This window comes from Aythya fuligula, chromosome 6 (genome assembly GCF_009819795.1).
Source record: "Aythya fuligula isolate bAytFul2 chromosome 6, bAytFul2.pri, whole genome shotgun sequence".
NCBI lineage: Eukaryota > Metazoa > Chordata > Aves > Anseriformes > Anatidae > Aythya > Aythya fuligula.
The window spans coordinates 18,096,531-18,112,839 of record NC_045564.1 but is presented as its reverse complement, the minus strand read 5'-3'; the positions used below and the strand labels follow the sequence as shown (position 1 = coordinate 18,112,839).

The 16,309-nt window shown below is 37.7% G+C and overlaps 1 protein-coding gene across 3 annotated transcripts in view; it reads left to right on the top strand.

Moving 5' to 3' along the window:
- RAPGEF4 (Rap guanine nucleotide exchange factor 4) overlaps positions 1-16,309 on the top strand; it is a 153,419-nt gene that overhangs the window by 70,201 nt on the left and 66,909 nt on the right. For all 3 annotated transcript variants that reach the window (XM_032190242.1, XM_032190244.1, XM_032190245.1), the window contains 2 exons: positions 4,651-4,723; positions 5,856-5,920. In XM_032190242.1, the coding sequence (XP_032046133.1) occupies positions 4,651-4,723; positions 5,856-5,920 (138 nt within the window). The remainder of the gene's footprint in view (positions 1-4,650; positions 4,724-5,855; positions 5,921-16,309) is intronic.

Genomic DNA, 16,309 nt, shown 5'->3' with positions numbered 1-16,309 from the left:
TAGGATTTCTAGAACTGAAATTAATTATTTTGTTTTACTGTCAAGTCTGCAGGTAATGCAGGTTCTGCCTAGTCATCTCTGCTGCCAGTGGTAGACAGAGTAGGAGGCAGTAGAAATGCATCTGGTAATTTAGGGTTCAACTGAAGTGATGTGAGTCATGAGGTTATATTATTGCAGCAGCTTCAAACAATGATTTACTACCCAATGTCAAACAGCCACGGGACAGGTCAATACATACATGTAGTGCTACTACATATCGAGGCTGTGAGTGGGGGAGATTAAGAGGAGGAAAGAGAAAATCACCTGTGTGTTGTGGTCTAAAACTAAACCTTCTTTAGTTTTAGAAGACTGTCAATTCCAGCCATGTGTAGGTTTGCTATGACATGGGGAAGCATTAGAAGCCAGACTTCACTCTCCAGTGCTGAGTACCATCACTGTTTGAAGTCCTTATTGAATGGCCCATCAGTTACTCTGCTGACTTGAGAGCTGCTGGACTTGGGGGTGTGTCTGGTGTGGAACTTGCATTTAAAACTTTATGCCCAGGTGGGCTTTCCTTCACCGTTTGTGTATTGTTCCTGTCAGTGTGGTGGTTTTGCTATGCAATGCACATGGAAGAGAACAGAGGCTACTCTATTTTCTTCATATCTGCCTGGCTTGTTTTGGAGTGCTTGTATTGTATAGATCTTCGGGTTTTGATCTTTCTTTCTCTTTAAACAGGGATTAGATATTTTCAATAGTTGCAGCAGAAGAGAAGGGATTAACTACTAAGACGTATTTTATACACCTTATGTGCAATAGAAGAATGCATAAGGGATTCAGAGATAGCTTGCACTAGAATTACAGTAATGGCCTTTCTAAACATTATGATATAAAAAATTTACCAGAGTGCATTCATGGTGTAGAAGAAAATCCATTGTAGTCATGAAAACAGCTGAGACTCGTCACCAGCTAACCAATGAGTGGTCTTAAAAACTGTTGATGAAAAAGTTCATCCTCTGTGCCTCCCCAGTGAGGAAAGTGCTATTTGCTTGCTTCCTTCCCTCCCATCCCCTACTGTTCCTCGTCAGCACTCTTCTGTGCTTTAGGCTATATAGCAGTGACTGAAAAGGTCATGTTAATTTTTACCACTGCGTGGCTATGAGATGGTCAGTAACTGAAACTAAAAATAGAGTCTTTATTATTTGTGCTGTCAGATTAGATGCAGGAAGCGTCTGATCTTTAAGCTATTGCATGATAGAGTTTGTAAATTAGTAGAAATCTGAAGACAGAGTGAATAGGTCACTGAGTGTAGTTTTAAAACCTGCTGTCATGTTGGATTTACAGAACTAGAAGATTTTTGGTAATAAACAAGCTTATATGATAGCTGTTGTTGTCTTTCATAAGGAAGGCCTTTCCAGAGTTCATACCAACAGCAGAACACATTTTAAGAAGCATTTTGTAAATATGTAGTTTGTTGATATTCAGGGTCATTTTAAATGCCACCTACCTTTACATTTTTACTTACTGTATTTTCTTTTCATTTACAGACATTATAGTAATAAGATAGGTCTCACACTCAACATTGTTTTTTTTTCTCATTATCTCAGCTTTGAGAGAGCTCGTGCTTGGAGCTTCGTTACTCCATTCAATACTGTGAATCTCTTTGCAGTTATTTTCATCCTCTTTGCATACTCAGGTTTCCCAATGGACAACATTTCCCAGACTTCTTGAAAAATGAGTGTCCTTTGACATTTAATTTGGCTTATGAGCTGGCACAATTTTAGTTGTAAATTGTACCTCCAATGTCAGCCTGCACCCCTTCAAGGTGTCTTCATGGAAGACCATGCGTAGGCAGTCATATTAGCCTTCATTTAAGATAACCAGGTAGTTTAATTCATGCTGAGGTCCCCTGGAGGAGTCTGAAAAACTGAACTTTCTGAACACACGTCCAGGATTGGTGGCTCTTCTGGTAATGCTGGCTGACCTCCTTCACAGGCAGTGCTGCTCACTGGGCTTGCTCTGCCAGTGTACTTAGTAGACTTACTCCAAGGCAGGGTAGGACCTTCATGTGGAAGATTACAAAGTTGAGGTCCTTGGCAGCCTATGCTTATGCTCTTTGTGGCCTTTGGCATCCTGAGAATGAGGTGGGGCTGAATGTGGTTAGGGGCCTAAGAACAAGAAATCCACAAGTGTTCCTAAAGCTTACAGTACGTGAGTGCAAATAATACAGCAGAGTACAAGAGTACATCTATCTTCCCTGCCTATTTGATGAAAATCAGACCCACATCTAAAGATAGATGTTGTTGTTGTTTTTTAAAAAGGACAAATTCCTAAAATGTGAATAGGGTTCCAGAAACCATAAAGTATTGGCTTACAATACCTTTGGGTACCGCTGCTTGATGGTGCACAGTTGTGCACAGCTTTTTGCAACTGATCCCTTACATTACACAGGGCAGTTACATAAGGGACCTACAGAGTTGTCTTTTTAGCACAAATGTGGAATCGTGCACATTGGGTGCTCAGTGTGAAGAGTATACATCGGCTTTAAAGTATTAAATGCAATTCTGGCTTATCATGCCTGTAAGACTTCTGCAGGTATTTTTTGTTAAGCTGGGCCCCCAAATCTTTTGGAAATTGTATGGTGTGTTCTATGCTTCATTTTGTGAGAAGAATAAGCAGGAAAAATACTAGAGAATTAATGAGAAAGGAAACTGCCATGCAGTGTGTGACGATTATGAAAGTTGTATAGGCAATGCATACGTTTGAAAAGTTAAAAGAAAATTACTATTGTTCTACAATTCAAGTTCCTTATCAAGTTGGATTAAATGTAGACTAATAATGTATTTCTGGGAAAATGCTGTTATGGGTAAAACAGAACAAATAACTGAATATCATCTGAACGATGAGAAAGAACAGGAAAAAAATACCCTATGTAATTTAATTTTATCTTATTCCAAATGAAACATTTCAATTTTCTATTTCTAAACCAAATTTCAAAACCGAGCTCAGTAGAAAATAGGACAAAACATTTATCTACTCTTTGAATAAAATGTTATTTCAGCCCCTTATGATATGTTTTCCTTTCTTTCATTTTGACAACTGAAATGAGTTTTTTCCCTTGTTTTATGTATATGGTTTATTTATTGAACTGAGAAAATAATTACTTCTTGTGTTCTTCCTCTTGCTGAGTTCCAGGCGTAGAACTGGAGGCAGAGTTTGGGAAAGAAAATAAGAGTTTTATCCTCAAATTAAGTAGTATGTATTTTGTGTGACTGACCTGGAATAAAACATAATTTTGCTCCTATGAGTTTTCAGCTGGATTATGGGCGAGATTTAAATAATATGTTACTAAGCTTTAGGATGTAATAGCTTGTCTAAAAATAGGATTGGATTATTTAGATTAATGTAATCTTTGCAGGTTTTGTTATTATTTAGAATGCAAGACATTCATTCTTCCTTGCTAGAACTGATGAGATTTTCATATCCATCTCCAGAAAAGAAAAAAATGTTAAAAGTATAATGCAAACATCTGTTAAAATCCAGCAGATAACATTTAAAAAGTGAAAACATCCCTACAGCTCCATAAAGCAAAGGATAAATCTTTTACATTAAAATTGGACTAAAGGGAAGTTTTCCAACTCAATTAATGTGTCCTTAGCTGAAACCTACATGAATTTCAGCTAGTTGTTTGTTCATGTTCAGCTCACTGCACAACCTATGGATGGCATTACAATTTTGTTTATGCTGACCATCAGCATCCCTGTTGCACAAGCTTGCTCTGTGAGTTTCGAAAGGGGCATTATAACTGTTTACCCTTAACTATGGCAGTAATCTAGCATGACTGAAAACAGAAATGTCTCATTTATTGAATGATTTGTATGAGATAAAAGGACTTTTTTTTTCCTTCATATTATATTTTAGCTTCTGTGATTTTTTTTTTAAACCCTAGACAGAGCTTTGAACCTTATTGATCATGTCACCAGCATTCACTGAAGAAAAATACCAGTTACCAACATCAGTTACAGTTATGTAGTTTACTGTGGTACAAAGGGCATTATTTTTACAGTTACAAAATCTCATTTGATACTATGGTATTAGTGTGTATGTATATGTAGAGTTGGTGCTGGGTTTGTGTGTTTCATAACCTTGTGGTTTTGAAAAACAAACTTTTGCTTGCTTAGTGTGTTGGAATTAAATGTTTAGTCCTAGCACTAAATCCTGTATGTTTTAAATCCGGTACCGAAATTGTAGCGGTATGTGAGTCTTATGAATTCTTAGTTCACAGCATCATCTCCATTCATACAATAAATCAGCTTTCTAGCTTGAGTTTAGCTGAGTAGTGTAATTTCAGAAAAGCTTTAAAACAGCCTTTATGGGAAATCACACAACTAAGTACAATATTGATGTACTAGAACTCTCAAAGTCATGCTTTGGGGAAGATCAAGGAGGGAACTCTTTTAGCACAAATTTTGATAAAATAAAGACAGAGTGCTTAAATCAAGAAAGCTGGTCTTGTAGCATTAAGAGTAAAGACATCTGACTGGCTCAGTCGTAGATTGTTTATATGCGTGTGAAGCACAAGGCAGCAGACACAAATGTACGTACCACATTATCCATCTGTACTGACTTAGTTATCTGTACCTGACGGAATTTGCCATTGCTGTCTTCCAGAAATATCGACAGTATATGTCTGGACTTCTCACTCCTCCTTATGGTGTTATGGAAACTGGCTCCAACAATGACAGTAAGTATGAGGAGGTAGAAATCAAATGCTAGAAAAATTATAAAAGAGAAGAAAAATGACGAATGAAAGTCTTCTGTTTTGGGGTGTGGAAATTAATATATGAAATTCAATTCAGCATTACCACTGTATTAATATTCCATAGAGGAGGAAATAGTTTGGAACTTGCTTGATTGCATTCCTAACTGCATACAACTGCACACAGAGTTGTGCACAAATTTGCGCTGTGGGACAGACCTCTTGACTAAAACATACTGTATTATGTTGCATAATATTTAACTAGTTGTAGTTGGTATATGAATTCTATAGAATGCAGCTGTGAGTCCTGCTAGTAAAATGAATTTAACAAAGAGTGATTTCTTTTATTATTTTATTTTATTTTTAAGTTAGGTTGGGCTACTTTGCTTGCTTGGGAACTTCGGTTCATGTTGGGACACATAACCTGAACTAAACATGCTGCTATCTGACCTTAGTTGCATAGGTAAATAAGTTTGGGTATGGCTTTGCATCATGAGAGCCTGTCAAACTGTGGGATAATGGTGTAGACATGAATCCAAGGGCAGCCTTTGGAATGCATCACTTCTGTAAGTCAAGGTATTTTTATTTAGTTGCCAGAGAATTATTTAGACAACGGCCAGGGTGATATCTGATGGCCTACAGTCATGTCTGTAAATTTTGGGTAATATGTTATGTGATCAATATAGTCTATTTGTGAAACAATAATGTAGCATAGCATAACTGTGCTAGGAAGTGCAAACACGACACATTTGAATTTGAGGTATTAAAACACAGGTAGTGGTTAAAAAAAAAAAAAAAAAAAAAAACCAACTAATTCCTGTATCCATGTTTAAATTACTTACTTGTGAGACGGTACTACTTCTAACAAACTGTATTTATAGCATTTACAGAAGTTAACTTTCTTTTTCATGTTCCTAAGAGAAGAAAAACTGCCTTAATAAATGTTTTGCACTTAACGTACACATTCATCTATGTTTTTTTTCAAAGTATAAAAAAATCAAATTGCTTATTCCATTAATAAATGTTTAAATCAAATTGCTTCTTCCATTAATAAGTGTTTCTTTTGTTACTTAAAGTATGTATAGTATTTATTTTCTGTATTCTATCCTTACTTTAGGAATGCCAGATAAGGACAGTATGTCAGGCAGCTCTCTTTGCCAAGTCTCTAAAAACTGTAATAAGGTAAATTGCACCTATTTTTGCCTTTTGGTTTTGGTGGGGGAATTTTTGTTAATAATAAAAAAAAAAAAAAAAAAAAAAAAAAAAAAAGCAGTAGTATAGCGTGAAGTTGTGACGCATATGATTGATACAAGTGTAGTATACAAGTTGTAATGATTCTTTAGATATTTTATTATAAAACTAGAGAAAGCAAAGTGCTGCTGTTGAAGTTTGTGTCACAATTTGATTGTCATCATTCTGTAAGGAACATGGTGAGGGTGAGAAAGAAAGGCATCCCTGTGACAAGACCCAGTGCATAGCCAATGGATCATAAAATTCATAGTTAAGTCCTGTTTGAAGGCTAAACTGAGTCTTAGCTGATGCATAAACATTGTTCTGGCCTTTTGTACGGGGTGAGTTTTCTACTGTGTTCAGAGAGCAGCTTTACATCGCAGGTGCCCTTTGTAAAAAGTTCTGTGCCTTTGGTCTCACCACATCAGGACCAGCATGAAAGAACTCATTAATATTGCTATGGTGGCATTGAAGTGATTATAATAGTTGGAAGAAATAGTATCAGATGTTGCTGCGAAGGTTCAGAATTTTTAGACTTTTTTATGGTGGGAGTAGAAAAGTTACAGTAATACACAGTTGCTTGGATGCCTCCTTTCTGTATATAAGAGTTTAATTAGATGCATTTGTGTGATGTCTTTAAAAGGTTAAAGGATTTTTTTTTGTTCCATAAAAAACATCTCTTGACAGCAGATAAAGACAATGAATATTTTAGTGTGTTTCCTTAATGCGAAAATAACTACTTCCACCTCTCCCTGTCTGTCTGTCCTGCTTCCTCAAGGGTACTGACCTTTCTTAATTGTCACATTTAGCCTTTATTAAATGTATAAATGTAACAGTATGCAGTTCCTTTTTCTAGAATCTTATTCACTAATGCTGTACCACTTCCTGACAGCCTTACCCTATATGAAAATAAACATTTTTCCATGCACTAGGTAATAATTCTTAGATACTTTTGTATCTTTTCTCCCTAAGCATTTTACAAACTTTTATAAGTGTTCTCTAAGATATTGGCATTTCAAGGCTGTACATAAGAGTTGAGACAGATCGGGGTCTTGCTTGACCCCCTCAAAGAAAGTACCAGGTGTAGAATCCAAACTGAAAGACATTTTATTTTCTGAAGTGGGTAGAGGTAACAAGCTAAAAACATTCTAGGCTGTCCTAGAAGGTGATATTTCTCCATAAATGGGTAGTGATGCTCAGCTAAGGAGCATGTGTGCTTTCAGGTCCAAAGTATTTTAGAAACTGGGCAAAGTTTTGTGATTAATATTGCTGCCAGTAGCTTGGTTTTTCTAGCACAAGAGGACTTAATGCACAAAGTAATCTTCATCTGTGTAGGAGATGGAACTTGTCTGGGACAGGCTCAAACATTTCAATGACTTTTGCAAGAATAAGGTCCTTCGCAAACCATATTAACTTCCTTTCCAAGACAGACCAAAAAAACAAAACAAAACAAAAAAGCAGCCATCCTTCACCCTCCCACACTCTGTAGACATTTCAGTGGAGAAAAGCTGAGAGAGTAAATATGTGACAGATGCTTGTCACCTTGCTTCATCCCGGAGGATCTCAGATTGTCCCATGACAAATGTGGCAGAATCTACACAGCATAGAAATGGTTCATGAATCCTAGTTCTGATTTTGCCATATGGCCATAGTTTTCTCCAATTACGTCAAAAGAAAGGTAAGTGCAACAGACATATTTGTGTAGTTTGTTTACTGTGTGCAAGCTTCATTTCTGCAGGTTAAAACTGTACAACTGTTACATTGCTTACACAATATGTAGATCTTCATGTCTAGCTCTTTTGAATGATCTGGGAGATACTGGGATTGCAGGGACAAATTCCCAGAAGTGTTGCCAGCTATTTGAAATACAAAGTACCAGGACACCAGAAAAAGAGCCATGAATTTGTGTATTTTATGTGCTTTGTATGTTCTATGGTTTTATATGGCTGCAGAAATGGCTACTGCATTGGGACAAGCATTCATCAAGGGAGAGGATTGTGTTTGCAGGTCATCTTTCAATTATTTTATATCTTTATATGGACAAAATGAGGCCTGTAGGACTGCAACCGCACCCCCCAGAGGGGCCTGCAGGCTATTCTGTAATGACAAACACTGAATGAGGACCTTTCTGAAATTCAGAAAAAGTTCCTCTAAATCTTTCATGTGGTAGAATACATGACACTCTTAGAAGGAGATAACATAATTTCTTCAGAAGTTCTAGTCATAATGATACATTTATATATTTTTTGTTGTTTGTTTTAGTTTCCCAGGAAAGTTTGTATCTATAAATAATTTGCTTCAAATGAAATCAAATATATTCCACTCTTGAAATACAAGATGCTTGTTTTTCTCTTTTAGCTTGTGCTGAGCCTTTTACAAGGACTGTAATAGATGATTTTCCATATTTGCTAATTATTTTCATAGCTTAATTTTTTTCTCTTGTCACATCTATTATATTTCTGATGAGTAACACAAGATTTTTCTTCTAATGTATGCCTTGAAATTTTCTCACCATATGGGGATGTTTGGTTTTCCTAGTTTGTTAAAATCTATTAAAAAAATCTATTTGGAGAAGGCAGCAAAGAGATTTTCTTTTACCAAACAAGAATTCATTTGCATTTAGGGTTACATTATTGCACATCATTTAATGCAATATAGCAGTTAAATTGAGCATAAAATACTGAGACAGAGTATGTTGCAGTCCTCAGTTATATTTTGAGAAATGGAAACAAAATCAAATTTAAGCCATTTTACATAAGGGAAAATAACACAGCACCTGTCTTTTTAACTAGTCAGTCTAGTATCTCTGCAATGGTCTCACTAGCTCCAGTTTTTGAAAATTCTGATGGAACAGATCTGGATATAACTGGGGCTGCCAGGTGAATATAACCATAAAGCCAAAATGACAAAATCAATAATAATTTCAAATACATATTTGGAAAAGATACAGAAGAATGCTTAGAAGGCAGGGGAGGTTGGGCTCCAGCATGCAGACAGAATAGGCAGTGGTTATGTCTTCATATATTACCAGCAGAGCTGGCAGCAGGGTTGCGTGGTTGTTCCCACTACAAGATCCTGTTTTTACAATTTGGCCAGTTTCTCACTGTTTAGGCTGAGTTTTTCACGCTGAGAGTTTACTTCTGGCTGATTTTTAAATTGAAATGGATCAAACCTCTGTGACATTGAGGTTGGGGGAAAATACCTAGCACATGTTAAATAGCTTTTCCCAGTGATACACTAGCAATCCTGTCCTTTGGCTTGTAGCTTGACACTTAGGGCTTACTCTGGCAGAAGGGAGAGCCATTTGTGACTCCCTATGGCTAAAATAAGCCATATTGTTAAGCCTTGAAAAATCTGTTGAAACAGGCTCACTAGAGGTGTGTTAGAGTTAACCACTAGCTTCTGCACACAGGCTGTGTGCATTGCGTGTGCAGTATTCCCAAACTACACCTTTGGTCCTGTGCTGCTAGGGCATTACTGTGTTGATGCTTAGCAGTATGTTTTTTCTTGCAGTTGTTCATTCTAGCTGCTAGAGTAACATTTTGATTACTAAGCCACAGACTGTAAATGAAAACAACTGTTGTCTCCCCTGTGCTTTTACACCTTCTACCGGTGCCCAAGTAGGAAATGAGTAAAGAAAGAGTCTGTTCTTCTCTGGAGAACAGTACATTGCCAAACAGAGCTGTAGAGACACAGGAATCAATGTAGGTAAGAATGGAGCACTGATCCATGCAGAGCTTGAAGCTCCAGTCTACTGCAGAGCTTGGTGCTGTGAGTGTATTTTTTTCTGCTGTCAGTAAATGTCTGAAACTCCTTTGCAAACTCTTCCTATGAGATGCCAGGAACAATCTACAGAAAGAGTAAAACTCTGTGACTAATGACAATTACTCTATTTATTCGAGTAGTTGATAGTCAAACCATTCTAACCATGCTAATACATAAGTTTTATGTTGTTTTCTGTAATGGAAGCTCAATATTGCAGTTTGCTAAAAGAATCCCCAAATCCTCAAGAAACTACACACAAATCCTGCATGAAAGGAAAGCTGAAAAATAATGTGCTTGAAAACAGAATTTCAAGAATGAAGGCTGACTGAGCAGTGTTAATGAAGTCCTCTTATCCGTGTTTGTTATGGTACGGACTTCAGTTCTTTGTATTTGTTATGGTACAGACTTAGATTACCTGCTCACATACATTTTTTTCTGTAGTACACTCAAACAACAACACTGAAACTAAACAACATCTCACTTCAAAAACCATGATAGTTTTCGTTTTGTACAACTTAATCTCGATGACTGCTTCAAAAAAATAGCTACATAAATGTGCCATCTTTTGCTGAAAGTGCGCATCCTGAAAGGAGGAAAGTACTTCTTCATATCCTTTGTGCTGAAGGAAATATATTGAACACAGAAAATGTAAGCAGATTAAGTTGTGCAAATTCAAGCTGTTATCCTTGATACCAGGTGAAGAATATATTTATTTATTTATTTATTTATTTTCCCTGAAATCTCTTGTTTTATTTCCTTTATCTTCCCTGTATTGTCTTTAGGTTTCTATTGTGATAAAAAGCTGCAGGAGCTCCCTCTAGTGCACGAATTAATATTGAGAAAACGTGTCAAGTTTGTAAAGCTTACAGGCTGGAACATCATCCCCTTTGTGTTTTTAATGTGATGACTTCAAATCCTCTAGACTGGAAGCTTATTGGAAGTGGTTTATTTGAAGATATTTTGTATAGCACAGCTTCTCAAGGAGGTGCTGAAATACTTATTTGAAAGCCACCTTTTTATCCATCTTCTTCCCTAGTTAATTTGATGTGATAAAATGTAGATCAATGTGTGGTTTGTTTTTTTTGTTTTGTTTTGTTTTTACTGAACTTCCATTAAGGCATAGGTGCCATGCTGATTTCTTTGCAATTATATAATTGGAATGATTGTGAAAACCTGATTTACTATTTTATCAACTCTAAGTGCATTTAATAAGAATATATCTGAGATCCTTTAGTTGACAGAGAAGGACATAATCTAAGTGTTAATTCTTAAAATATTGCCACTTTCAACATTGCCAGGCCAATGAATATTCACTTATTTCAATTTTCAAGCACTCAAGCTCTGGGCATTTGGAAGTATATTGTTTGTGAAGATGACATTACAATTCACTAGATGCAGCCTTGAAGAGCCCGTGCAAGACACCAGTAATAATCATGTTCATTCACCAAATTAGCTACTATAGCAGTAAACACAATAATTTCACTTCTGATTTCCCTATATTTCAATTTACTTTTCCCAGATGACCAAGGAAAAAGCTTATCTTTTAACACATTCAGTAGATTGTCAAATGTGGAATTTGATAGACCATTAGCAGAACGCTAAGGGAAATGTTTCACATGCTCTTGAAATTCGGAGACTACAAGGCTGAATAAAAAGAAAGAGCAGGAATGCAGGCAGTGTTCTAGCAAGATTGTAGGTGTAATGGCAAGGTATTTGTAAGTGGTAATGTCTCCAACATTCACATAACTGTTATAACAGAGTTGATTTTCCATGTGCATGGTTTGTATAACTGCCCAACAATGAGAATGTATTATTTCCTGGAGTATCCTGGGTTCCATTCAAGAGCCAGTTGTCCTATACAATGTTAGCATAGCATTAAAAAAAATAAATAAATCCCTTTTATTTTGTTTTAAAGTGGTTGCATAAAAGCAGTATGTGCAAATATTTCTAAGTAATGTCTTCATGCAGTCCTAACTACTGATTACTTTTAGAGACCTCTGAAATTTTTGCACGATTTTTGCATATATGAAAGTAATATGCTTAGAGGTCTGTTCAAGTTCTTCGTTTTGCTCTGAGTGGAGGTGCTCAGGGTTCAATCATTGTCACAGCTTGTAACAATTTGGCTAGTGCAGAGGCTGTGCATATAGTCCCTGGCAATGAGTCACATGGTGACAGCATATGGCAGGAGAGATAACAAAGACGGAAGTGTGAGATGAGTAGGAGTCTGTGACAAATACATTTTTCATACGTTAGTGATGAACTTCATCATGAAAAATGTGAAGGTCTATATGTCATCAGAGCTCTTTAATGTCGACAAAATTGTTAGTAGGGCTGCAGATTTACATAAGTAGGTTTTGCCTAAGCTAAATTGTTGCAGAACCGCCAGGGAAGGTTTTGGGACATCACTTTCTCCAGTTCCAGCCATGTGGAGACGATGTACATCTGTAGGCCTCCCTTCCAAACACCGGAGTGAATAGCGATGCCTCAAAGAAAAGCTTGCACTGCCTCATCTTCTGTTATCCGATTCAGCTGTCTGATGATCTGTAAAATATCTGTGATTTCATTGTGTATTCTGAATTCTGGAGATCCTAATGGCAGTTTCTGTTGGAAACCATTTCTTCTGCTGTAGCTAATCATATAATTGAGCTTCAATCTGACCAAGAGAGAACTAGCCAGAGTAGTCCCAGAATGGAACCTACAGTTGTTATTAGTGATTCTCATTTGATCTATAATAATACCAGAATAAATAGCGTTGTAGAGGAGAAACAAAAGACAAAACCCAGAATCCTTGGTCTGAATTGCTGCACTTTTACCTGCATACATATCAGAATAACTTAATTTCTGTTCATCACATACTTGATCCAGTTCAAGGATCCCTGGTCTTTTAAGCCCTTCTGTGAATTTGGAAGAAAAAAATACAAACCTTTCTTTTTGTAATGAGGAGTTGTCACTGTGATGGCCCCTAAGGACAGCTCTAGAGATAAACAGAGCTGGATACAATGACGGTGAGATTGGTAAGAGAGAGGCAAGACTTCTCTTGGTAGATGATTTAAACATTTTGCAGGAAAGGTTAGAATTTTGCAATCTGAAGGTCCTAAAGAAATAATTTAAAATAAAATTTTGTCCTCATTTTCAAAGAGCAATAACAACACTGGACTAGGATTAAATATATCTAGGCATATATAAATATATCTAAGCTTGGAAAATCTAAGCTTGTTTGTTTGTTTTGTCAGCCTTTGTTGCAAACTGTGCATATCCTAAAGCCTTGCAATTCTGTTTTGTGCTGGGTGCTGTGATACAAAGGAGAGAAGGAGGCCTCTGCTAAAGAGAGCTTCTAGTCACAGAAGAGATTGAGTGGCTGTCAGATAGAAAGGTGCTGGTTGCCTCATAACATTGTAAGGCATAGGGTTCATATGTGTGCCTACATTTCAGCTGTGTTTCCTTACAGGAGCTTCCTGTCATCAGTCCTTGACGTGATCATCCTTAGGGACACAGGGTGGTGGGAATAAATTCAGAAAACAATAGACAAATGGAAAACTACGTGATAAATATTTATTTGATTTAGTGTTTGAAGAGAATCTAACGGACAATTCCCATTTGTCAGAGTAGCAATGCTGAACAAGAACAGTAAGCAAGTACTCAGCTTCTCCTTGAGTAACCTCCTCATAGTAGGATTGGAGAGGTGCTTGGGGGCAATGTGGGAAGGCAATTTGGCTGTAGATACATTTCCCTTTTCTTGGAAGGAAATGTGTTTTCCCCCTCTTGCCTAGTTGAATGAGTATTATAGTTTAGATAAATAAAATACCATGAATAAAGAAAAAATAAAAAATTCCTAGAAGATGCTAGAATTTGTAGAACACTGAATATTGTGAAGCAGCTATGGGAAGTTCTTTCAAAATGAAAAATCACTCTTACTTTCAGTTGTGCTCAGAAACATAGCATATTGCCTCACCTGCCAGTCCTGGCAAGGGCAGTCTGATAATATATACCGTGGAGTCACATTTGATGACTCTTGCTCCTTGGCTGTGTCTTCTGTGAGATTCTGTCCCAACCCATAAAAACATGCACATATGCTCCATTTATCTCTTGCAGTTGAAAGGCAGAAAGAGTGGGTAATTATACTGAGAAAAAAAGATAGTCCTTTTCAAGGTTCATGTCTTCAGACAAGTCAAGCGTATACAAGTAACACATTTGGCACTTATATTTGAAACAGCAAAATGAATTTTTTGAATCTTGTAATTATTTTCTCAAGTTTGGCAGAAAAATTGGATCAGGGATCTTAAAATCAGATTTCATATAGTCACTCATATCATCACACACAGAGCATTTTGACTTCTTTTTCTACAATGCATGCAGGAAATTAGTATTCCACAAAGTCAAATGTAGTTCTGAGTAAGTAAGAAGTAATCAATGTGTCTGATCTGATCATTTAGCAGCATCTTTTTATAGCTGAGTACAGATGACAAATATTTGAGAGGTTAATAAATGGTGGAGAAAAGTAAGCTGCCCAGTGACTTTGTTTTTCTTTTTGTGTTACTGGGACGTGAGCCAGGAGCCCATTGTAGTGGCTCCACACGGAGTACCACCACCAAAACATGTTTGGTCTGTGGTGCTCAGTTAGAGCCATTCTGAACAAAAAATGCTGAAGCAAAAATGTCAGATATCTACAACAGAGCTGAAAATGTAATTGGACCATTATTTCCAGTGATCGTTAGAAGCAAGTACTGTTCAGGTATTTAAAGATTTATGATTTATGACTTTTCATTATTTATTCCTTTTGTAAATTTCCTTCTGGAAGAAAGCTTGGCACAAGAATGTGAACGTTTGATCTCTGTGTGTTTTATCATCAGTGATGCAGCTGTCTTAAAATTAAAGATAGCAGTTAGTGAGGAAATAGGAATACACATAGCTGAGCTGGCTAGCAGAGAAATGAAGAGAATACATAATTTAGGTTCCAAAATAAGAATGCAAAAAAAAGCGTACTTCTAATACCAGTTATTAATACTGCTGCTAATTAGGTTTACTCAGCCACACTTGTTTTCATCTTAGGAAATGATCTTATATAAACAATTTGTGTAATAACCTTAAATATGAACTGTATGGAGAAAGAGCCAGTAACATAATGGGCAGAATTATGGTTAAGACTTCATAGTAACTGGACCTCCCAGTACTGCTTTGCCCACCCTCACTCTTTAAGGTAGCTGACTTCAAAAACATGAACCTGAGGAGGCATATTGAAGCATCTTCGCTTGTGCCACTCTTCCCGTATAGCATTTTGCACAGTGGCACAGCTGTTTACTTCTCTCCTGAACCCATTTTTCTGGTCCAGTCCACCTGTGAGCCCCACAAATGCCAGCAGTGGCACTAGGGGAAGGGGCAGGAGTGGGTGGCTGGGCAGTAGTACGGCAGATCCTGCCCAGGGAGAACCGCGGTGCTGTCGCCACCCTTCTGTGGCAGCTCCAGGTGACCTGCACCAGGACTGTGAGGCCTGTCGCCTTCTTGCTGCATCTGGCTGCATGGGCCCTCTTTTCAGTCACACTGATGCTCCTGCCTGCCCTGTGGTAAGGGAGCAGAACTGTCAGAAGCGTGTCAACCTTTTCTTCTGAGCTTAATTTTCTGCTCTTTAAGCTGAAAATTAGCTTCCTGGCCAGAGCCAGAACAAGCCATGGGACAGCCTGGATGTGGGGTTCAAGGAGGGGCTGCATCACAGCAATTGTGCTTGAGGCTGCTGTGATTTCTGAGGCCTGAGATACGTAACTGCACAACGTGCTGCCAGGTCTGTCAGCTATGGGCTGTGAGAATTTCTCCTGCCCCAAACCTGGCATCTCTGCCAGCCTTCTTCAGCTGCCGGGAGGCAGAGGGGCAACAGGCAGGACTTCTTTTGTCAGGCCAGCTTGCAGCACCATTGCAATTCACTGCTAAATCACTAATGAATGTGTATGGTTTCAGTCTCCTGTGACTAAATACAGATTTGTATGATGTCTTCCTGTTTTGGCTGTAAAATGCACATGCAGAACCAGGCAAATATTTGTTCACCTGTCCCTCCCTACTTTTGGGTTGTCTTAATTGTGTTCAGAGCCAGTCTAGATCAGGGATTGCGGTCTACAAACTGCTGGGCTCTGGCAGCTATTCCAAATGAGTAAGGGAAATGGATCCAGGAGAAGCCTTTTGTTACTAGCTGCACAAGGTTCCTCATCTTGGCAATACTTTAGTGGTCCACAAGGTAAAACATACTCATGCCCCGTCCCCTCCACTTTCTCCCCCCCCCTCCCCCCGGTTCAGTTCACAGTCACCAGATCTCAGTGTTAGTTTCTGCAGATCTCGGGAGAACATTGGAAAAAAAAGTCTCTTGACAAAACTGTAAATGTAAGGCTTCTGGTATTCCTTTTCCTGTAAACATATAGCCACTGCTCCACAGCAGTCGTAGACCTCTTTGTGTAATAGAATCACAGAATCACAGAATTTCTAGGTTGGAAGAGACCTCAAGATCATCGAGTCCAACCTCTGACCTAATGCTAACAATCCCCACTAAACCATATCCCTAAGCTCTACATCTAAACGTCTTTTAAAGACTTC